The sequence below is a fragment of the Vulpes lagopus genome, chromosome 12, assembly GCF_018345385.1.
Source record: "Vulpes lagopus strain Blue_001 chromosome 12, ASM1834538v1, whole genome shotgun sequence".
NCBI classification, from domain to species: Eukaryota; Metazoa; Chordata; class Mammalia; order Carnivora; family Canidae; genus Vulpes; species Vulpes lagopus.
The window spans coordinates 3,355,698-3,378,288 of NC_054835.1; the positions used below are offsets into that span (position 1 = coordinate 3,355,698).

General features: G+C 43.2%; 1 protein-coding gene across 2 annotated transcripts; it reads left to right on the forward strand.

Moving 5' to 3' along the window:
* Nucleotides 1-661: 661 nt before the first annotated feature.
* RABEPK (Rab9 effector protein with kelch motifs) lies at nt 662-21,972 on the forward strand. 2 transcript variants are annotated; one of them, XM_041727213.1, is made up of 8 exons: nt 662-779; nt 2,708-2,766; nt 5,676-5,833; nt 9,360-9,512; nt 14,761-15,012; nt 18,597-18,746; nt 20,644-20,793; nt 21,658-21,972. In XM_041727213.1, exons 2-8 carry the CDS (start codon nt 2,714-2,716, stop codon nt 21,948-21,950), a joined length of 1,209 nt encoding a protein of 402 aa, XP_041583147.1. In that variant the 5' UTR covers nt 662-779; nt 2,708-2,713; the 3' UTR covers nt 21,951-21,972. The 2 variants fall into 2 exon arrangements, with proteins under 2 accessions (XP_041583147.1, XP_041583148.1); XM_041727214.1 differs by having other exon boundaries at nt 667-779; nt 14,851-15,012.
* Nucleotides 21,973-22,591: the final 619 nt, after the last annotated feature.

The following is a 22,591-nucleotide window of genomic DNA, read 5'->3' on the forward strand; positions in this document are numbered from 1 at the left end:
TGAGTACTGAGCACTTTATATTCATTAGCTCATGTATTCCCCACCATTACCTTGTGACAGAACTCTTATTAGCATCTTATTGGCTCCATTTTACAGATGAGTGACACTGAGGGCCAGAGAAAAGTTAACTTTTCCAAGAATACTCTCTTTGATGAACTTTTTATTCCTTGCACTTTTTGCACATGTACTTAGTTATTTGTTTTTCTGTTTAATCTAAGTTACACTGTAAACTCCAGGACGCCAGGGGTCAGGTTTGGTTCAGCATAGTGTCTGCCTTAGTAACAACAAACGCTAATTACGGAATGAGTCAACTAAGGCGCCAAAGGCTGAAATGGCCTAAAGGCCGCGCAGGGTGATTTCACACCCGGGAAAGCATCTTTAATTCTCCCTTTCAAAAACCATTTCCAACAGCCGCTGGAACTGAAAATACCCCTAATGCTGCTGCCGAAGGAATTTGGGTCTTCCAAGTGGACGCCCAACCCCCGGCACCTCGCTTGTAAATCGTCTCCCAAGTAGCCCCAAGTGGCTTGTTGGCTCCGGGCGAGGACCGGCCCCAGGGACTGACGGCCTCCGCGGTTCCCGACACACGCGCAGCCCGGCCGCCGCTCCGGCCGGGGAGGAGCCCCCCGCGTCCCCTCCCAAGGGCGCGCCCGGGAAGCCGGAGCTGGAGAGCGGTTGGCCGCCGCGCCCTTCCGGGTCGGGGTGGGCGGTGCGAAGGCCCGAGCCCCGCCTACGGCAGGGGTGGAGCCACCGCCCGGGACCGTCCGGAGCTGCCGCAGGTAACGCGCCCCGGGTCTGGGGTTTTCCGGGCGGTGGGTCTCCAGCTTTCCCGGGCAGGGGCCGTCGCATCCTTTAGGATAGTGGGCCCGAGCCAGGTGGAGAGCACTGGGGAGGGCGTACGCGGACTCTGTCCCGGCCATGTTGACGAAAAGGAGCCAGCCTGCTCCCTCCCGACCCTGACTCCTTTCCTCTGTGGCTGCCACGCGGGGATGGGCCTGGGGGATGGGACTGGCCAGGGGTAGCTGGACGAAGTCCCCGCCGTGCGAAGTTACCCCGCTGGGCTTTGGTGACCGCGGTCAGTGGCTTAGGCCAAAGGTTGGATTTATTCAATCATCTCCCAGGAATCTCATCCATTTCTTTCTTCATTCACTCATTCCTCAGCTTTACTCCGAGCCAAGCCCACTGGTAGGTTGTCTGAATGAATCTGAGAATCCTAGCTCTGTTGGAATTTAGTCTAGAATCTGATCTAAAGACTTTTAAATAGATAATTACATTCAAGATGATCCCCGCAGTGATGAGGGCTTGATCGATAGCCTTCAGAAGGAGAAGGAAGTAACTTGAGGATGTCAATGGAAAGGAACAAATCAGGCAAGGTTATGCTGAGAAGGGGGGAGTACATTTGAACTGGGCTTTGGAGGTCGACTGGGAGTCTCCCAGTTGACAAGAATGGAAGGGGTATTTTCATAGGGGAAATAGCACAAGATGCAAGATATGAAAGGGCCTGCCCCGTTAGGAACAACAAATATAGTAAGAATAGCTCACTATGGCAAGAAAGGGTGGAGTTGAGTTCCTGAGAAGAAGGTTGAATCCAGAATGCTTTTTTTTTTTTTTTAAGATTTTATTTATTTATTATTGAGAGACACAGAGAGGGGCAGAGACATAGGCAGAGGGAGAAGCAGGCTCCCTGTGGGGAGCCTGATGCTGGATTTGATGCCAGGACCCTGGGATCATGCCCTGAGCTGAAGGCAGACGCTCAACCACTGAGCCACCCAGGTGCCCCAAAACATAAAATATTTTACATTTTGATGAGAGTGAACATTATATGACCCCTGAAAATTTTTTTGATATATGCCCCTTTTCCACAGAAAATCACAGACACAAAACGTTAGCCAAAAAGCTTCTATAAAGCAGCCTGGGTGGCTCAGCGGTTTAGGGCCGCCTTCAGCCCCTGGCGTGATCCTGGAGACCCGGGATGGAGTCCCACGTCAGGCTCCCTGCATGGAGCCTGCTTCTCCCTCTGCCTGTGTCTCTGCCTCTCTCTCCTCTCTGTGTATTCTCATGAATAAATAAATAAAATCTTAAAAAAAAAAAGCTTCTATAATTGTGTTAATAAAGATGTGTAACATTTGCCTCCCAAATATAAGTTTATAGCAAAGGGTTGGTAATGCTTATTCAAATTAATCAGACCCTAGGAACTGGCACATCAAAAGGAAAATTTTTTTTAAAAGATTTTATTGTTTGTTTTTTTTTAAGATTTTATTTATTTATTCATGAGAGACACACAGAGAGAGAATGGCAGAGACACAGGCAGAGGGAGAAGCAGGTTCCATGCCGGAAGCCCGATGTGGGATTTGGTCCTGGGACTCTGGGATTATGCCCTGAGCCTAAGGCAGACACTCAAACGTTGAGCCACCCATGCATCCCAAGATTTTATTAATTTATTCATGTGAGACAGAGAGAGACAAAGACATAGGCAGAGGGAGAAGCAGGCTCCCTGCAGGGAGCCTGATGTGGGATTGGATCCCAGGATCACGACCTGAACAGAAGGCAGATGCTCAACCTCTGAGCCACCCAGGCGCCCTCAAAAGGAAATTTTTTTTTTCTTTTAAAAGAAAGTTTTTAAGGAAGGAAGTGACCTGATGTTTCCTGTGTTTTAGGTGGGAGATAATGTAAATGCCTAAAAAGTGCCTTTCTTTCTTATGCATAGGACACCATGAAACTGCTGCCAGTCTTGGAGCCTGGAGACAAGCCCAGGAAAGCAACATGGTCTGTAAGGAAGGATTCAGATAGAGAAGAACATGAGTTTTTGTTTCATTTTAAGTAGTTTACTAACATATTTGATCATCTATGAAAAAGGGTAGAGATGAAACTGTAGTTGCTGGTAATTAGACTCAAACTGAAAAAGTATTCAGAGGAAAGGTAGTGGGGCAATAATCATCACAGAGCAGATGTTGATTTTATTAAAATCCATTTACTAGGAAGAGTAAGGCACTGGCCATCTGGCATCCTCAGGTCCAACACTGTGTTTTCCCTCAAGCTGTGACTCACTTTTAAGATTTCCAAGGAAGTGGATTTGGATTAAACCGGCCTTATTCCTTCTCAGCTGCTTGTTCAACCAACGTTTTATTCAACTAACACTGGCCTCTCAGGGGCATCTGCTGTATAGGTGCTAAAGGTACAAAGGTGAAAAGTCTCAGCATAGTGGGGGCTGCACTCAGCAGGTGATGGTGAGGAAATGTAGTCAGTACTGAAGCAGAGCTCACAGAAGGCTGTAGGGAGGAGTCAATACTTCTGTAGGCCCTTGGAGGAAGTCTTCCTGTTTGGCTTCCCTGCCTCCACTCTTGCTCTCTAGCCAACCTAAATCTGATCCTGGCATTTTCTGGTTTAAAACCCTTTTGTGCCTGACATTTTTTTTTTTTTTTTAAGATTTTATTTATTCGTTTGAGAAAGAGAGTGCAAGTACACCACCAGCAAGGGACAGTGGAGGAGCAAAGGGAGAGGGAGACTAACTCCCTGCTGAGCAGAGAGCCCCACTTGGGGCTTGACATGGGGCTCAATCCCAGGACCCGGAGATCATGACCTGAGTTGAAGGCAGACGCTTAACCAACTGAGCCATCCAGGCACCCCTTATGCCTCTTTGATATTAAGATAAAAAACGGAGGCCTTAAAATGGCCCCCTGGACCTTCTATGATCTGTCCTTACCTGTCTTTCCAACCTCAAGTAGCCTAAATCATCCTTTGTTCTCTTTCTCTTCCTTAATAGCCTTTGCACCGCCCACTCTGGTGCTCTGTGTGCTAATCCTTACCTGGGTTGATCTTTCCCTCCATTTTTCATCCCTCTCTTTGCCTAGCTAACTTCTACTCATACTTCAGAGATCTGTTCAAATGGTGCTTCTTCAGGAAGCCTTCTCTGATCACCTCCTTCTCCTACCCCTCCTTATATAGGGTAAGGTCCTCTTATGATATGTTCATATACTACATATGCCCTGTACTTCTTTATCACACAATGAAAATAAAATGGATATATGTGAAATTATACATTTAATGTTTCTCTTCCCCACTAGTCTGTAAGGGCTCTGAAGGCAGGATCTTTTCCTCTTATTCACCATGTATCTAGGTGGCTGTGTGCTCTTGGGTAAGTTATTTAATTTCTCTAAGTCTTGGGACTTCAGTTGTAAAAAGCAGATGATGATAACAGTACTGTCCTCAAAGGGGTTTTGTGCAGATTAAGGGAAACCTGGACTGTAATGAAGTTAGCAGCAGGCATGGTATATTGTTAGTGATCATTCAGGTGATAATAGGATGTGCGAATCTGGTTATTAGAAGAAAGATCTGGAAAAGAAATAGAGACTTGGAAATCACTGATGAATATATAGGTGGGTGGTAACTGAAACCATCACTGCAGATGAACTTGATAGACTAAGTAGATGTACACAAGAAGAGAAGAGAATCCAAGGGTACCAAGGCTTGGGAGACAGCTGGTGGGAAAGGAATCAGAACAAGAAAACAAAAGAGCAGCCAGAAAGGTGTGTAGAGAACCAAAAGGAAGGGATGTGGGGAACCAGGTAAGAAGAAAGGTATGAGAAGGGATCAGGACTACCAAATGCCAGAGAGATCTAATGAGACAGGGCCTGAAAAATAGCTACAGAATTTTCTTTTCCAACCAGGAAGTTTTAAGTCTGTTTTTATAGCCAGCTTTTAGAGTAACTTTAGAGGGGCACCTGGGTGGCCTAGTTGGTTAGGTGTCTGCCTTGGGCTCAAGTCATGATCTCAGGGTCCTAGGATCTAGCCGCCTGTTCTCTGTTCTGGGGGGGGGGGGGCTGCTTCTCCCCTGCTTTCTGCCTGTTGGCCACCCCTGCTTTTGCATACTCTGTCAAGTATAAGAATAGAAACATCTTAAAAAAAAAAAAGAATAATTTTAGAGAATGGGATGGATGGATCCTATATTTGATTTTTTTAGTCCTAACTCTGGATTCCATCAAGTTAAGCTTTATGAATAATCTGGGAAAACTCTTTACATCAATAAATTCTGGAGAATATTACTTGACGATGCATCACAGGCTAGTGGCAGGAGCATTGGGGCTATAGGTTCCTATGTGAGTGTACCTGAAGCTCTAGCCACCATTTATTGAGCCCTTCCCTGCCCTGTTACAAGACCTCATCTTACCCTTCCCAGATAAGAACTAGTGCCATCCTCATTTTATAAATGAGGAAACTAAGGAAGGCTTAAAAGGATGAAATGACTTCCAAAGGATCACACATCTCAAAAGCACCTGAATTGGGGCTTGAACCAGGTCTGCCTGAATTCACAAACCATGCTCATGGCTACTGTCTCATGCCAGGACACACCACCATACTTTTCTGGGTGTCAGTTTCCCCATCTACCCAATAGGGACAATTACTAGTCCAGTGCAGCATTCCCACTAGGTTAACATGAGACGAAGTAGTGACAAAATTGAAAAGTGAAAGGTTTTATGCAAATGGAGGATACTATTATTAATCATGGGAATACCACTTTGCTGGATATAACTGAAAGTGTGTGTGTTTTGTGTGTGTGTGTGTGTGTGTTTATACAAGAGCCCTCGGTCTAGTGAATAATTCATGAGGAGTGGAGAGAACACACTGCTGCATTTATTCTCCACTCAGATCTACTGAATGCATCCTCCCTTTGGCAGGTACACCTTGACCCCCTCTGGAGACAGCCCCTGTGCTCGGGTTGGCCACAGCTGTTCATATTTACCCCCAGTTGGTGATGCCAAGAGAGGAAAGGTCTTCATTGTTGGGGGAGCAGATCCAAACAGGAGCTTCTCAGATGTGTACACCATGGATCTGGGTAAGACCAGCAGCTGTGGAGCATGTGCCCTATCACCAGGGAGCAGAGCTTGTGCTATTGCCCATGACCAGAACATTTGTAAGAACACCAGTTCAGACGAGATCACAGGGCTTTTGTCTAAGAAAATGAACATCACTGAGAAGTCCCTAACATTTCAGCAGACCTTTGGAATACATCTACCCATCCAATACCTTCTTTTTAAGGGCAACAAAGTCTGTTTAGAGCTCTGGACATCCAACCATTCCTTCATCAAATATTATTCTGGGAGACGTTGATGGTTCCACTTCCTCTTCCATCCACATATCCAATTAATCACCAAGTCCTAAATGTCTCTATCTCCATCCGTATCTGTCCATTTCCCCTGCTACTACTGTAGTCCAAGCATTAGTACTTCTCAACTAGACATTACAACAGTATCTTCTCTGGTCTCCCTGCTGCCAAGTTTACCCCTGTATGGTGCATTTTCTATACCCAGCTGGACAGTATTGTCTAAATCTGACCATGTCACTCCCACGTTTCAAGCCTTTTCCCACTCATCTCTTGGCTCTCCCATTTCTTTGCTACACTAAGTAACCTTCAGTTCCTTGAACATGTCTCAAACCCAGTCTCCAAGCTTTTGCGCATGTTGTTCCCTGTGCTTAGAGGGCTCTTCTCTTTCCTTATCACCTGACTATTCACCTTTCAGATCCCAGATTAACTGTCCCTTCCATCAGGAAGCTTTCCCTGATACTTCTGGACTAGTTTAGGCCTACAATTGGAAAGGAGAAACCATTGTTTTCCTTCTCTACTTGTACGTCTCCTCTCAACTCTAGTCTTAATACTTCATTTCTGGCCACCAAATGTCTGAGTGTCTTTTCCTGCACCAAGCAATTCTGTAACACCTGCTGAGTATCCTACAACTCCATTCAGTTCTGACAAGATCCACCTGGACTTAGCATCAGATCCCACCAGTTAAGGACTCAGTTCCGTAGGACTCTCCCACCCCTCTCCCACTCTAGACACTAACCGGAAGTTCAGGTCATTGTGTGTGCTTCTGACCTACCAACTATAAATCAGAGATACCCATGATCCCCTCCTTGGGTTCCATTAATTTGCTAGAGTGGCTCACAGAACTTAGGGAAATAGTTTACTTACTAGATCATTGGTTTATTATAAAGATACAACTCAGGAACAGCCAGATAGAAGAGATGCATAAGGCAAGGTATGGGAGAAGGGTACAGAGCTTCCATACCCTCTGCAGGTGCACCATCCTCCTAGCACCTCCATGTGTTTACCAACCTGGATGCTCTCCAAACCCCTTCTGGGTTTTTCTGGAGGCTTTTTTACACAGGCATGATTGATTAAATTACTGGCCATTGGTGACTGATTCAACCTCTAGCCCCTCTGCCTTTCCCAGAGGTGGGGGTGGGAGGCTGGGACTGAAAGTTCCAACCCTCTAATCATATGGTTGGTTCTCCTAGCAACCAGCCCCCATCCTTAGGGCTTTCCAGAAGTCACCTCATAAACGTAAACCCAGGTGTGGTTGACAGGGGCTTGTTTCATAAGACACTTTTTTCAGTCTTACAATTTGGTAAATTCCAAGGTTTTGTTTTTTTTTTTTTTTTTTTTTTTAAATTCCAAGGTTTTTAAGAGCTCTGGGCCTGGAACTGACAATGACCACATATATATTTCCTTTTTTTTTTTCACATATATATTTCTTAATATAAATCACAATGTCATAACCACCCTCTATGTTTCCATAGTATTCTATAATTTCCCATTCTTATACCCCTTCACAGATTTTTTTTTTTTTAAGATTTTATTTATTTATTCATGAGAGACACACAGAGAGAGGCAGAGACACAGGAAGAGGGAGAAGCAGGCTCCATGCAGGGAGCCAGATGTGGGACTCGATCCTGGGTCTCCAGGATCACGCCCTCGGCTGAAGGCGGCGCTAAACTGCTGAGCCATCCGGGCTGCCCACCCCCTTCACAGATCTTACCACATGTGATTGTTTCTTGTCTGTCTTCCCCCACAAGAATGTAAGCGCCTTGGAAACAGGGAATATAGTTATATTATTCATCATTATATCCCCAGCCACGACAGTAGTGCCTGGTACAGAGTAGATGTTTTTAAAAAATTAATTAATTTCCTTAGAGAGAAAGAGAGTGAGTGAGTGCACAAGAAAGGGGCAGAGAGAGAGGAAGAGAGAGAATCTTTAAGCAGGCTCTGTGCTTTGAGCATGGAGCCCTGCAAAGGGCTCAATCTCCTGTCCCTGAGATCATGACCTGAGCTGAAATCAAGAGTCAGATGCTTAACTGACTGAGCCACCCAGATGCCCCCAGAATGTGTGCTTTTTAAGTATTTGTATGGATGGATGAATTAACGAATAAATGAAGAACAAACAAATGGTGACCACTCTGTGCTATACACAATGGCAGAAGAAAACCAGTGGCCCACATGCATGTTTTGTTAGGTCCCTGTAACATGCTGTTATTATTTTATTCTAAGCTGTTCACCAACAAAATGTGCAAGGGTCTACATATAAAAATGGAAAAATGGTTTGGTTTCTCCTGATAATTTTGGGAGATCTGATATCATAGGTCTACATGGCAACAGGAGAGCTGCCGCCAATCAGTGGGCTTCTCATCCCCCAATTTGCCACATTTCCTCCTACATAGGCATTTAAATTTCTGCACCCAGCGCTAGGAAATCAAAGACAAATGAAATCTCTTCCAGCCATTAAGGAACTCACTGTCTATTCACTTACATCTTTGAGGGGACCCATTACTAGCTTTGTGACTCTGGCCAACCTGTCTAACCCATCTGGGCTTCTAACCCATCTGGGCTTCAGTGTCCTGTAAAATGGGGATAATAACTTACATCCCTTGGCAGTTGTGAACTTGTTTAGCCAGGAATCATTTAGTTGCAGGTAACAGAAACTCTCTTAAACTCAAAAAAAAAAAAAAAAAAAAGGGAAGAATCCAAACATAGGAAATACAGCCTAGTCTCAGGAGAGAGTAGATGCAGGAATTGGAAAGCTGTCAAAAACCATCTACTTTCTCCCTCACTCTCTCTGGGGAGATCTGCTTCTTTAGGTGGATGCTACTTTTTCTCTTCTCCATACCTTGGCTGTAGCTACTTCTCTACACATGATGGAAGAAATCCAGAAATTTTGTTTGAATTCTAGCTTCTCTGGAGGGAGGATCTGATTGACCCATTTTGGGTCAAGTGACTCTCCTTGACCCAATCCACTGAGGCCATGAAGTGAAGGTGTTATAGTACAAACAGGTCTCCTGGGATCTCTACCCCAGTGGTTGAGAGAATGGGGATAGTTTCCCTAAAGGAAGGTTTATGGACCAGGCAGACAGCCCCTGAAGTTCTATTATAGAACTTTTTCAGAATTTGACCATATTCCCTATAAGTGATTTGTTGGTAGTTCACTTATACCTTTGACCCTTTTCTCCTCACTACCCGCCCCCAGATTTATCAACCGATATAAGCAATTGGCAGGTTCAGTGTGGGGACTGAGTGAAATGTCTTCTAGGAACACACCGGTGGGACTTAGCCACCTCGGAGGGCCTTTTGCCCCGGTACGAGCATGCCAGCTTCGTTCCCTCTTGCACCCCTCATACCATCTGGGTGTTTGGAGGTGCTGACCAGTCAGGAAATCGAAATTGCCTACAAGTTCTGAATCCTGGTAAGTAATCAAAGGTTATTTCATTTACCTAAATAAGGAAATAAGTCCAATTCCATTTCCTGTAGCAAAATTCATTTGGATTGTCCTGCATAATTCATTTAACTTTGTTGACCTCGTAGAAAATAAGAAATTAAAAAGAAAAAAGAATTTTTTTTAAAGATTTTATTTATTTAGGGGTACCTGAGTGGCTCCATGGTTGATCATCTGCCTTTGGCTCAGGTTGCGATCCTGGGGTTCTGAGATAGAGAACCACATCGGGCTTTCTGCAGGGAGCCTTTTTCTCCTTGTGCCTATGTCTCTGCCTCTCTGTGTATCTCATGAATAAATAAATAAAATCTTAAAAAAAAAAAGGGTTTTATTTATTTATTTGAGAGAGCATGAGCAGGGGAGAGAGGAGCAGAGAGAGAGAGGGAGAAGCAGACTCCCTGCTGAGCAGGGAGGCTGACATAGGGCTCCATCCCAGGACCATGGGATCATGAGCTGAGCCAAAGGCATACACTTAACCAACTGAGCCACCCAGGCACCCAAAAATAGTAATTTTAACTTCTGGCAGAATCTGAAAATAATAGAATTACATCTCCCCCTCTGCTTTATAACATGCACAATTATCAACTTCTTTTTTTTTTTTTTTTTTAAGATTTTATTTATTCATGAGAGACACACACACACAGAGAGAGAGAGAGGCAGAGACATAGGCAGAGGGAGAAGCAGGCTCCATGCAGGGAGCCTGATATGGGGCTCGATCCTGGGACTCGATCCCAGAACTACAGGACCATGCCCTGGGCCAAAGGCAGGCGCTAAACTACTGAGCCAACCAGGGATCCCCCAATTATCAAGTTCTTAAAAGCCAAAGCTAGAAGAAACTTCAGAGAAAGCTATGGCAAGTGGGCGACCAAGGGAAATGACTTTCCTAAAGTCACCAAGGAGTTAGTGACTAAGCCAGCCTAGAACCTGTCACCTAGATCCTAGATCAGGGGTCTCATATGGGGGCGATTATGTCCCTACGGGGATTTTTGGCCATGTCTGGACACATTTTTGGTGATAAAGCACAAGGTGTGGGGGGTTACTACTGGCATCTAGTGGGCAGAGGCCAGAGATGCTGCTCTCCATTCTGTAATACACAGGACAGCTCTCCATTAGAGTGAATTATCTAGTCTCAAATGCCAATAATGCCAAAGTTAGAAACCCTGACCTAGATCCTCCTATTATGTTTCTTTTAGCCAAACAGTGCAAAGTTCCTGTCTAGTCTCACCAGCAGTTTTATCACCAATGCAGCAGTTTAGGAAGATCTTTTTTGAGGGGAATGTTCCTGAACCACCATGGGAAGTGGGCTTGTCTTTTTGCTAAAAATTGCAATTAACAGGGACTCCTGAGTGGCTCAGGAGTTGAGCATCTGCCTTTGGCTCAGGGCATGATCCTCGGGTCTGGGGATTGAATCCCACATCAGGCTCCCTGTGAAGAGCCTGCTTCTCCCTCTGCCTATGTCTCTGCCTCTCTCTTTCATAAGAAAATGAATAAAATCTTTTTAAAAAATTACAGTTAACAGGGCTCCTGGGTGGCTTGGTTGAACATCTTTCTGCTCAGGTCGTGACCCCTGGGTCCTAGGATCCAGCTTCACTTCGGGGTCCCTGCTCAGTCTGCTTCTCCCTCTGCTGCTCCCCCTGCTTATGCTCTCTCTCTCTCTCTCTCTCTTTCTCTGCCAAATAGATAAATAAAATATTTATTTAATTTTTTAAGATTTTATTTATTCATTCATTAGAGACACAGATGTCTCTGCCACAGGCAGAGGGAGAGGCCAGCTCCATGCAGGAAGCCTGATGCAGGACTTGATCCCAGGACCCCAGGATCACAATCTGAGCCAAAGGCAGATTGGCTCAACCACTGAGCCACCCAGGTTCCCAATAAATAAAATCTTTAAACAAAAATAAAAATTACAATTAAAAATTTTTGTTTTCTCCTTTTAATTTCATAATTACTGTAGAAATGGTTTCCTATTAACATTGTTTTAACATCACTTTTAATGGCTGAATGATACTCCATTTTGTGACAATACCATAATTTAGTTTGTTTTCACATTTTTACCATTATAAATAACAAAGTGTAAGCATCTCTGTTCAGAAGTCATTCACAATTCTTTACTTAGAATTCATGCCCAGAAAGAAAAAGACCAACTAAAACACTATGAACTTTAAGGCTCTCTTTAAAACTCTCCAGAGTTTTCCAACTGCTTCTCTCTCCAGCTGTATGTAATTTTCACTCCTGACTGGTGTTGAATTTCTTTTTTTTTTTTAAGCAGGCTCCACACCCACTGTGGAGCTCAACATGGGGCTTAAATTCACAACCCTGAGATCAAGAGTTGGATGCTTAACCAACTGAGCCATCCAGGCACCCCAAGATTTTGTTTTTAAGTAACCTCTGTACCTAGTGTGGGGCTTGAACTCACAAACCTGATATCAAGAGTCACATGTTCCACTGACTGGGCCAGCCAGGCAACCCCAAATCTATCATTTTTTAAACACTGCTAATTTGATAAGCAAAAAAACTTATTTATTTATTTATTTTTTGAAGATTTTATTTATTTATGAGAGACGCAGAGAGAGGCAGAGACACAGGCAGAGGGAGAAGCAGGCTCCCTGCAGGGAGCCTGACGTGGGATTCGATCCCGGGTCTCCAGGACCACGCCCTGGGCTGAAGGGAGCGCTAAACTGCTGAGCCACCCAGGTGTCCAGCAAAAAAACTTATATCTCGTTATTTAAATATGCATTTTGTTAACAATTAGCAACCTGGATATTTTTCATATGACAGTCAACTCTTGCCAGTGCTCTATCAGTAAGATGCTTGTTTGCAAATAGTTGGTCTTCTGTCACATTGGGATAATAATAGTTCTTACCTTGTCAAGTTTGGCAATGATTTAAAGTAACTCTATCTGACACAGTTAATGCTCAATAATTGTTGTTGTGGTTGATGTAGCTATGGTTTGGCAGATGGAAATCAGTTCTGGATCCCTGGCCTTTTGATTTTCAATGATGGCATCCATTTGAATAAAATACAGAAAATTTGGAAAGCCTCTGTCAAAAGGAATTGATTTTCTACCAGATCCCATTTCTCTCCTAGAAAGTATAATTTAACAGCAAGCCCAAGAAATATGAAAATGTGAATCATTAGCTATTTTGTTACTAAGCCAGTCTGTCAAATGGCTTAGGACTCCTTTGTGATTATTTGTGCTAGGTGTTTTGACTTGGCAGCAACTCAATCCCAGGCTTTTCTGATCCTGGAGGTCATGTACTTTTTAACTCCCAGATTCTAACTCTAAGATCCAAAAGCTCTCCAAGATCCATAGCTATAGAGATGATTATTATATTTTGCTTTGGATATAGACTGAGACTTGTTTCATATCCAGGTTCATGTTTGAGTCTCATACATATTACAGATGCTTCCTATGGCACTCTGTATACTGAATGAAGACCTTTACAAATGGCACAGAATTTCCTAGGCAAGAAATAATTCCTGGTGTGTTGTGGTGGCACGAGTGTGGGGATCTTGACAGATCTGAGTTCATGCTTCTGCTCTGCTACTCACTAGCCCTGCAACCTGGGGGAAGAATTTAAGTTTTCTTTTTTTTTTTTTTTTTGAATTTAAGTTTTCTGAGCTTCAGTTACCTCATCTGCAATATGAAGGTACTTTCCAGAGACTTCCTAGAATTGAGTGGGGAGGAAAGACCAAGTGCTAAGGACAATCATTCTGTATCAAGCAGGTGCTCAATTAATGCATCTGTTTTTATAAAACTCATGCTATATTCTAAAAAAAAAAAAAAAAAAAAGATACGTTTCTTTGCACCTTCCCAAGTGGTTAAATTTTATTCTCAAGTCAGAAGAGTGGAAAATACATAGATCTTGGTGTTTTCAAAATGGAATCTGAATCCCAACTCAGCCATTTATTAGCCATGTCTCTTTATTTTTATTTTTAGTTTTTTTTTTTTTTAAGATTTTATTTATTCATGAGAGAAACAGAGAGGCAGCGACATAGGCAGAGGGAGAAGCAGGCTCTTCACAGGGAGCCTGACGTGGGACTCCCACGTCAATTCCCAGACTTGGGATCACACCCTGAGCTGAAGGCAGATGCTCAACTGCTGAGCCACCCAGGCATCCTCATTTTTAAGATTTTATTTATTTATTTGTTTGTTTGAGAGTGAGACAGCATGAGCAGGGGGAGGGGCAGAGGGAGAAGCAGACTCCCCACTGAGCAGGAAGCCTGACTCGGGCTTAACCTGAGCTGAAGGTAGATACTTAACTGACTGAGCCACACAGGCACCCCTATTTTATTTTATTTTATTTTAGATTTTTTAAGTAAATCTCTATATCCATTGTGGGGCTCAAATCCACAACCTCATGATCAAGAGTTGCATGCTCCTCTGGCTGAGGCAGCCAGGCACCTCTAGCCATGTCACTTTAAACAAATGATTTCATCTGTCTCTGCTTCAATTGTCTTATCTGTAAAATGAAGAAACTAATATTTACTTAGCATTTACTATTTAGAAGGAGCTATTTTTTTTTTTAATTTTTATCTATTTATGATAGTCACACAGAGAGAGAGAGAGAGAGAGAGAGAGAGAGAGAGAGAGGCAGACACAGGCAGAGGGAGAAGCAGGCTCCATGCACTGGGAGCCCAACGTGGGACTCTATCCCAGGTCTCCAGGATCATGCCCAGGGCCAAAGGCAGGCGCCAAACCGCTGCACCACCCAGGGATCCCCTAGAAGGAGCTATTATTATTACTACTGACAGTATGATAACTTTGTTTTCTTTTTGTTTTTTTAAGATTTTATTCATTCATTTAAGAGAGAGACACACACACAAAGATAGTACAAGCAGGGTGTAGGAGAGTCAGAAGGAGAGGAAGAAGCATATTCCTCGCTGAACAAGGAGCCTGACTTGGGCTATCCAGAGATCATGACCTGAGCCAAAGGCAGACTCTTAACCATCTGAACCATCCAGGCACCCCTGTCTATTTTCTTTTAATGGCCACATATTCTGGGAAATTTGGCACAGTTAGATCTACCCTCTCAGAGAGGACATTCAAAGGAAGATCTCTAAAAACAAATCGACCTCATTTTTAATTGAGCGTGTGACTTTTCAATCTTCGGGATTTGACTCTATCTGGGAAAATTCTCACTATCACCCTCTACCTCTCCTTGACTTTGGTGGTACGCGAACCCCACCTAAATCTCTGCTGTCCCTCTTGGGGTTGGAGGTTTGGAAGGTAACCCTGCCTACCCTCAGAGTCAAGATCAGAGGTCCATCAGCTTGGATATCTTAGGCTCCTGCCTTCTCTCTGGACCAGAAACCAGGACTTGGACCATGCCAGAGGTGACCAGTTGTCCACCATCCCCAAGAACATTGCACACATCATCTGCAGCCATTGGAAACCAGCTGTATGTCTTCGGGGGTGGAGAGAGAGGTGCCCAGCCTGTGCAGGATGTGAAGCTGCATGTGTTTGACGCAAGTATGGACTAGTGCACACAAGAGGGCTGCCACTTAGCAGGTCAGAGCCACCCTCGCCTACAGCTTACCTGATATAGGAGGCAGAGGTTAAAAAATGATATTTTGTATGAGTGTCTCACTTCTAGATGTCTTAGATGTGTCCCTTAGCTAATATCTTCTTCCCACAGCAAAATTTGCATTTAAGAAGATATAAATGATCAATTTAAAATATTTAAATGCTGTAATTTATAAAGTAAAAGAGTAAAAGTATCCCCTTTAGCTTTTCCTTCCCACTCCCCAAACAGGTAAAAACTGTTAGCAGTTCCTAATGTCTCCTTCCAGACTTCCCTTTGCATTTATACATCATACATATATGTAAATGGACACTTAAGAATTTTCTGCTAATTTGATGGGGATCCCTGGGTGGCTCAGCGGTTTAGTGCCTGCCTTCCGCCCAGGGTGTGATCCTGGAGTCCCGGGATCGAGTCCCACATCGGGCTCCCTGCATGGAGCCTGCTTCTCCCTCCGCCTGTGTCTCTGCCTCTCTCTCTCTGTGTCTCTCATGAATAAATGAATAAGATTTAAAAATAAATAAATAAATAAATAAATGTTTTTTAAAAAAAGAATTTTCTGCTAATTTGAAATTATATAAGAACTTCAAACACATACCTGGAATCAAATTTTAAATATAGTTCTATAGCTTACTTTTGCAGGGGTGACGCTAAATCTCAGTAGGTGGAAGCTTGTACTTTGAAGCCACCTGAGCTCAGGACTAAATCTGATACATACTTTCTGTATTTCAACTAGTTAATCTCTCCAGGTCTTAGCTTGCTGATCTATAAAATAGAAATATTAATAGTGCCTACTAAAAGACCTGGAAAGATTAAATGAGATAATGTGATATATTGCATAGCACAATGCCTGGCATATAGGGAGCACCTCAGGAGTATGAACTGTTATAATCCCTTCATTTAATCATATCATGGGTGTCAGATTCTAAGTCAGTACCAATTTCCTTGCAGAGCGTATCCTATGGGTATTTCTTACTCATTCATTCATTTTCCTACTGATGGACTTTTTGCTGACAGTGTTAGAGTGAATATATACCTTAATTTTTGTATGTGGTACAAACATTTATATGGAGTAGATACCGAGGAGTGGAATTACGGGTTGAAAATAATATAAACATTTAGAATTATGAGACTCTTACCAAATTTTTGTGTAAGAAGCATTTATTTGCATTTCTTCCTCTTACTAGTAGGCATTTATGAATAACATTTTACAAATAACATGACAAAAATAGTTTTCATGTGTGTTTTTCATGAGAGATGCAGCCTTTTTTTGAGAAGGTGCAATAAGCAAAATTTCAAACTTACAAAGTAAAATTAGAAGAATGAAGACACATCCCACTATGACTTTTCTCTTTCCTGAAAGAATGGGCTTTGCAGTTCTTTTAAAGCAGTTTTTATTTTTTTATTTTTATTTCTAAAGATTTTATTTATTCATGAGAATACACAGAGAGGAGACAGAGATAGAGGCAGAGGGAGAAGCAGGCTCCATGCAGGGAGCCCGACGTGGTACTTGATCCCGGGTCTCCAGGATCAGGCCCTGGGCTGAAGGCAGGCGCTAAACCACTGAGCCACCCGGGCTGCCCTAAAGCATTTTTTTAAATGTTAAATAATGTTGGTTTTGAACACATGAAACTCTAAGGAATGAGGAAAAATGTGTATATATGTATACTATATGTATATATAAAATACTGTAACTCCCAAATTGTTAACATCTCAGTGTGTTTCCAATTTTTCTTTTAGTTTTTGACTTTTTTTTTAAAGATTTTATTTATTTATTCATGAGAGACACAGAGAGAGGCAGATACATAGGCAGAGGGAGAAGCAGGCTCCCTGCAGGGAGTGTGATGCGGAACTTGAGCCCAGGAGCTCGGGATCACAACCTGACCCAAGGGCAGATGCTCAACCACTGAGCCACGCAGGTGCCCCTCCAATTTTTTTTATAATTTTTTTTTAAATTTATTTATGATAGTCACACAGAGAGAGAGAGAGAGAGAGGCAGAGACACAGGCAGAGGGAGAAGCAGGCTCCATGCACCGGGAGCCCGACGTGGGACTCGATCCCGGGTCTCCAGGATCGCGCCCTGGGCCAAAGGCAGGCGCCAAACCGCTGCGCCACCCAGGGATCCCCCAATTTTTTTTTTTTAAATGGCAGAGATGGGGCACCTGGCTGTCTCAGTCGGTAGAGCATGAGACTCAATCCTGGGATCGTGAGATTGAGCCCCATGTTGGGGGTAGAGTTTACTTAATAAAAATAAATAAATAAAAATTTAAAAACAAAGATAATTCTATATGTAATATTTGTATCCTATATTTTTCACTTAAGCACTTTCCCTGTGATCATGAAGTCTTCAACATTTTTATTTGTTTGGTTGGTTTTCTGTTTGTTTGAAGTAGGCTCTACGCCCAATGTAGGGCTTGAACTGACCCTGAGATCAAGAGTAGCACGCTCTACTGGCCAGCCAGCCAGGTGCCTCAATCTTCAACATTTTATTTTATTTTAAAGATTTTATTTATTTATTCATGAGAGATAGAGAGAGAGGCAGAGACACAGGCAGAGGGAGAAGCAGGCTCCATGCAGGGAGCCCGATGTGGGACTCGATCCCAGGTCTCCAGGGTCACACCCTGGCTGAAGGCAGGCGCTAAACCGCTGAGCCACCCAGGGATCCCAATCTTCAACATTTTAAAATAAATACATAGTATTCTATCATGACTGCAGCAATAACAACCACTCACATATTGGTGCACTGAAGCTACTTTCAGAGTTTCTCTATTACAAACAATGCTGTGATGAATGTGTTTGTACATAATAATTTTTCAGATTATTTCAGATTGTGTTCCTTCGAACAGTGGGGCTCCATTCACAACCTCAGGCATGCCACAAATAGTAATTCTAACACAAACTTTCGTGTTCTGAGTACTTTCTCTGAGCTTATGCTTTATGTACATCATCTCATTTAATCCACACTTCAACTGGAGAGCTAGGTATTCTCTTTATCTCCATTTTACAACTGTAAAAACTAGAGCTTAGGGAATCACTGATGCAAGGCACAAAGTTATTCAGTGAAATGACCTTGTTTTAACGCCACAGCCTGTGTTGTAACTCTTATCCTGTACTGACTACTTCAAAAGTAGTCTTTTTCCCCCATACTTCCAGCAAATCAATTAAACATACTGTCTTGAAAAAGGAGGACTCTGAAGGCCTGTCACAGAAGAACCATACTTGTTCTTTTAAACTCTGGGGCAGTTCCAGGTTGAAGCTTTTAAAATTCAAAACAAGGAATGGCTTCCTAATGCCCAGTAGAAGGAGGAGGCATGTTAGGTAGTGAATTCTCCAGCCCTGGAAGTGTTCAAGCAGAGTCTATACAGACTGTAGAAAAAGGGAGAACTGGATTGGGTTGGCAAGTTGGAGTGAATAACCCCACTGTCACTTTCTGCTTTGAGCATCTCAGCTTGCTGGAAAGTGAAGCTTGGGTCTATTTTCTCATGTTCTTGCTTCTTAGCTTTTTCATCTGTTGTCAATGAATTTACTTTTCTAGACAGTCTGACCTGGTCACAGCCAGAGACACTTGGAAAACCTCCATCCCCCCGGCATGGTCATGTGATGGTGGCAGCAGGGACAAAGCTCTTCATCCATGGAGGCTTGGCAGGAGACAAATTCTATGATGATCTCCATTGCATTGATATACGTAAGTAGGATAGAGGGCATAAGGGCTTGTCTGCTTAAAATTAATTAAAATATGCTTTGATAGAATATAGCTTCACTCATAAGTGTGGGTAAGTTGACCAGCGAGCAGAATCTTAGCTAGATTTGACAGATTTCTGTCAAATGTGGCCTGAATAATAATACCAATGAAAGCAATCACTTTCCGAGTGTACTCGCTATGTGCCCAGCCATTAATTATTTCTTATGCTTCCAACAACCCTGCTTTTTCATTAAAATTCATTATGCTTGGGTGGCCCAGGTGGCTCAGCGGTTTAGCACCCGCTTCAGCCTGGGGCCTGATCCTGGAGACCCGGGATCGAGTCCCATGTCGGGCTCCCTGCATGGAGCCTGCTTCTCCTTCTGCCTGTGTCTCTGCCTCTCTCTCTCCCTCTCTCTCTCTCTTTCTCTTTCTCTCTCTCTCTCTCTCTCTCTCTGTCGCTCATTAATAAATAAATAAAATCTGAAAAATTCATTATGCTTTGTATTATCTGCCATTAATCATTAACCCTATGCTCATAAGGGGCATGGATAATTTTGAATGTGTCTGGTGGTTGGTGACTAGAATTACCATGCTAAATGGTTAAAAACACCAGAAAGAGGAGTTAGGGAGAATGTGAGAATTGTCCATAGGGTCTGAAGGGCTGACATGTCCTAGAGATCCTGGACTCATTCTGGGTCATTCTTTCAGACTATGAGCTCCCTTAGGGCTGGGGTTTTGTCTCTTTTGTTCCTCTCCAGTATATTTCCAGCACTTAACACAGTGTCTGGTAGATTGAGGGGGATGACTGCATATCTTGAGTGGACAAATAAAGTCTTTTGCGTTGCTCCAGACTACAAGAATTGGAACAGTGGGCAGAAGGCAGGAGAACTGCTGTGTAGTTTATTGGGCTACCTTGCCCAACAATGGATTCTGTGGCTTGGTGACATCTGAGGCTAGGCGACACTGGCTGGGATTATTATATTGGCAAGAGTTTTGGCTACACTGGGTAATTCTCCCTTCCAACTCTGAGATGCTGGGTCCCTGCCTTGAATTGACAGATGGAAAATATCTTCACAGAAGTGTTCCTTGCAGCAGTCGAATGGAGTTTTAATGCGTATTTTAAAAGAGAAAGTCCTTTACTCCCTTGCACTGAGGAACTACTTCCTGGCTACTTCTCACCTTTTCCTACCCCAGTAATTCTCTAAACCTAAAATTCAATAATATCTTGCTTCATTTCAATGTTTGTTTGAAAAGATGCAAATATCTTTGCAGAAATAGTTTGGGAGCAGGTGCTTGAAGCAGCACATAAAGTGTGGAGAACACAGGTTCTAGCATCAGACTTGATTATCATTCTAACTGTGCAGCTTGCTGGCTGTGAGATCTTAGACAACTATTTCCCTCTTTGATGCTGTTTCTTCACCAGGAAAAAGAAAGAGAGTAGGCAGAAGTAATAGCAGCTTCATAGGACTGTTTTCGAGCAAGCAAAATATTTAAAGTGTCTAGCCAGCACTCACAAAAGTTGCTTTCTAAGGAACTGATAGTATTTAAAAAGCACACACACAAACATGGAACTTAACTCCTTCCGGGCTCCAAATTGGTAAATGGTGACAGTCACCAAAGATATTATATTATTCAGTGTGCTCCAAAGACCATTTACATCAGACTCACCTGAGATACTTGTTAAAACTATAGAGTACTGAGCTCCTCCTCCCTCCCTGGACACCCAAACAATTTCAAGCTTCCCCAGGTAATTTCTGTGCAAATTAAACCTTGCTGTATTACCTCTCAGGGTGCTTTGTGAATGACCTTCAGTGAGTGGTTTGCCCACTGCAAGAGTCTGACAGGTAAGGTTGAGTCCATATTCTGGGTCATGTTGTACCCACGTTCTTTCTCTTGGCAGGTGATATGAAGTGGCAGGAGCTAAGTCCCACGGGGGCACCTCCCACAGGCTGTGCTGCCCACTCAGCTGTGTCTGTAGGTAAACACCTGTACATCTTTGGAGGGATGACTCCCACGGGAGCACTGGATACAATGTACCAGTATCACATAGGTGAGCATGTGTTCACTGTGGGTCTTTAAACAAATGTTTAAACAAATATGACCAGGATGCCTGGGTGGCTCAGTGGTTGAGCATCTGCCTTTGGCTCAGGTCATGATCCCGGGGTCCTGGGATTGAGTCCTGCATCGGGCTCCCCACAGGGAGCTATCCCCTCTGCCCATGTGTCTGCCTCTCTCTCTGTGTCTCTCATGAATGAATAAAATCTTTTAAAAAATAAAATAAAATAGGGCAGCCCCGGTGGCTCAGCAGTTTAGCGCCGCCTTCAGCCCAGGGCCTGACCCCAGAGACCCGGGATGGAGTCCCACGTCAGGCTCCCTGCAGGGGATCGAGTCCCCCTGCAGGGAGCTTGCTCCTCCCTCTGCCCGAGTCTCTGCCCCCTCTCTCTTTCTCTGTGTCTCTCATGAATAAATAAATAAAATCTTAAAAATAAATAAATAAATATGACCATTCTTTGGAAAGTATCACAGTACTTTGGTTTTTCCCTTTGTATCTAAATCCAAAGGAATGAAAACCAGACTTCTAGGGAATGACATCATGAAAGCAGTAACACTGTCATTAGATGTTTTTTAAAGATTTATTTTAGAGAGAGAGCATGAATGGGAGGGGCAGAGGGAGAGGGAGAATCCCAAGCTGACTCCACACATTGCTGGATGCACGGCTCAGTCTCACAACCCTAAGATCAGGACCTGAGCCAAAACCAAGAGTCAGATGCCTAACCCACTGTGCCACCCAGGCGCCCCAGATTTTTTTTTTCTTTTATTTCCTATTTCTGTTAAAGCTGCTAAAGCAAATCATTGTACATTTCTGGAAATTTCTTAACACAGAGCCTGTGTATTTGTCTTTTTTCTAACATAGAAAAGCAGCATTGGACCTTGCTTAAATTTGATACTTTTCTACCCCCTGGACGATTGGATCATTCCATGTGTGTCATTCCATGGCCAGTGATGTGTATGTCTGAGAAAGAAGATTCAAATTCTGCCTCTCTAAACTATGATACTGAGGAAGGGGATTCCACCGACCAAGGAGTGACACAAGGTGGTGACTCACACGAGGAAAGCCAGACTGACACACTGCTCTGTTTTGTGTTTGGCGGGATGAATACAGAAGGGGAAGTCTATAATGACTGTATTGTGACTGTAGTTGACTAATAAATCCCACATTTTTATTAAATGACAATCTTTCAGCAAAGTCAAATGAAGCCTTAACTGTTTTATCCCTCCCAAAATATTTTCTGCACTATATATTCCTCTTACCTACTTTGGTAGGTGAAGAAATGAAAACCTCTATTAAAAGGTTTTACCAGCAATACAGCTCAAGTAAATGTGATTGCTTCAGAATATTGAGCACAAAGGAATGCCTAACTGGCTTCATCAGAATATGCAACGCTTGATCTCAGGATTCTAAGTTCAAGCCCCACATTGGGTGTAGAGATTACTTTAAATCTTAAAAAAAAAAAAAAAAAAAAAAAAAAAAACCCACAAAAATATTGCAGAATTAAACTGTATAAATTAGGGAGTAGACTAACAGGTTTAAGTCTCTCTTTGTAGTATTCAGTAGCTGCTCTCTAGAAAGAAGTGCAGCCTGTTGGCATTTGGTACTGAGAGCCATTGGGGACAGAGATGAAGACTGTCCCTTGTCTTTCCCAACCACCTGCCAACTCCACAACACACAGCAGGTCATTTTTAATGTTTGTATTGAACTTGACCTGAAGACCTTTGGTATTACACTCCAGGCTTGGAGTGAAGTTCAAATACTTCTGGGAGAGGCCTGGGCCTGGGAGTAAAATAAT

Coding starts and splice junctions, on each gene's coding strand:
- RABEPK (XM_041727213.1), top strand. CDS start 2,714: ATGAAACTGCTGCCAGTCTTGGAGCCTGGAGACAAGCCCAGGAAAGCA. Junction 2,767..5,675: donor AAGCCCAGGAAAGCAACATG/GTCTGTAAGGAA, acceptor TCCCTTTGGCAG/GTACACCTTGACCCCCTCTG. Junction 5,834..9,359: donor TGTGTACACCATGGATCTGG/GTAAGACCAGCA, acceptor AATGTCTTCTAG/GAACACACCGGTGGGACTTA.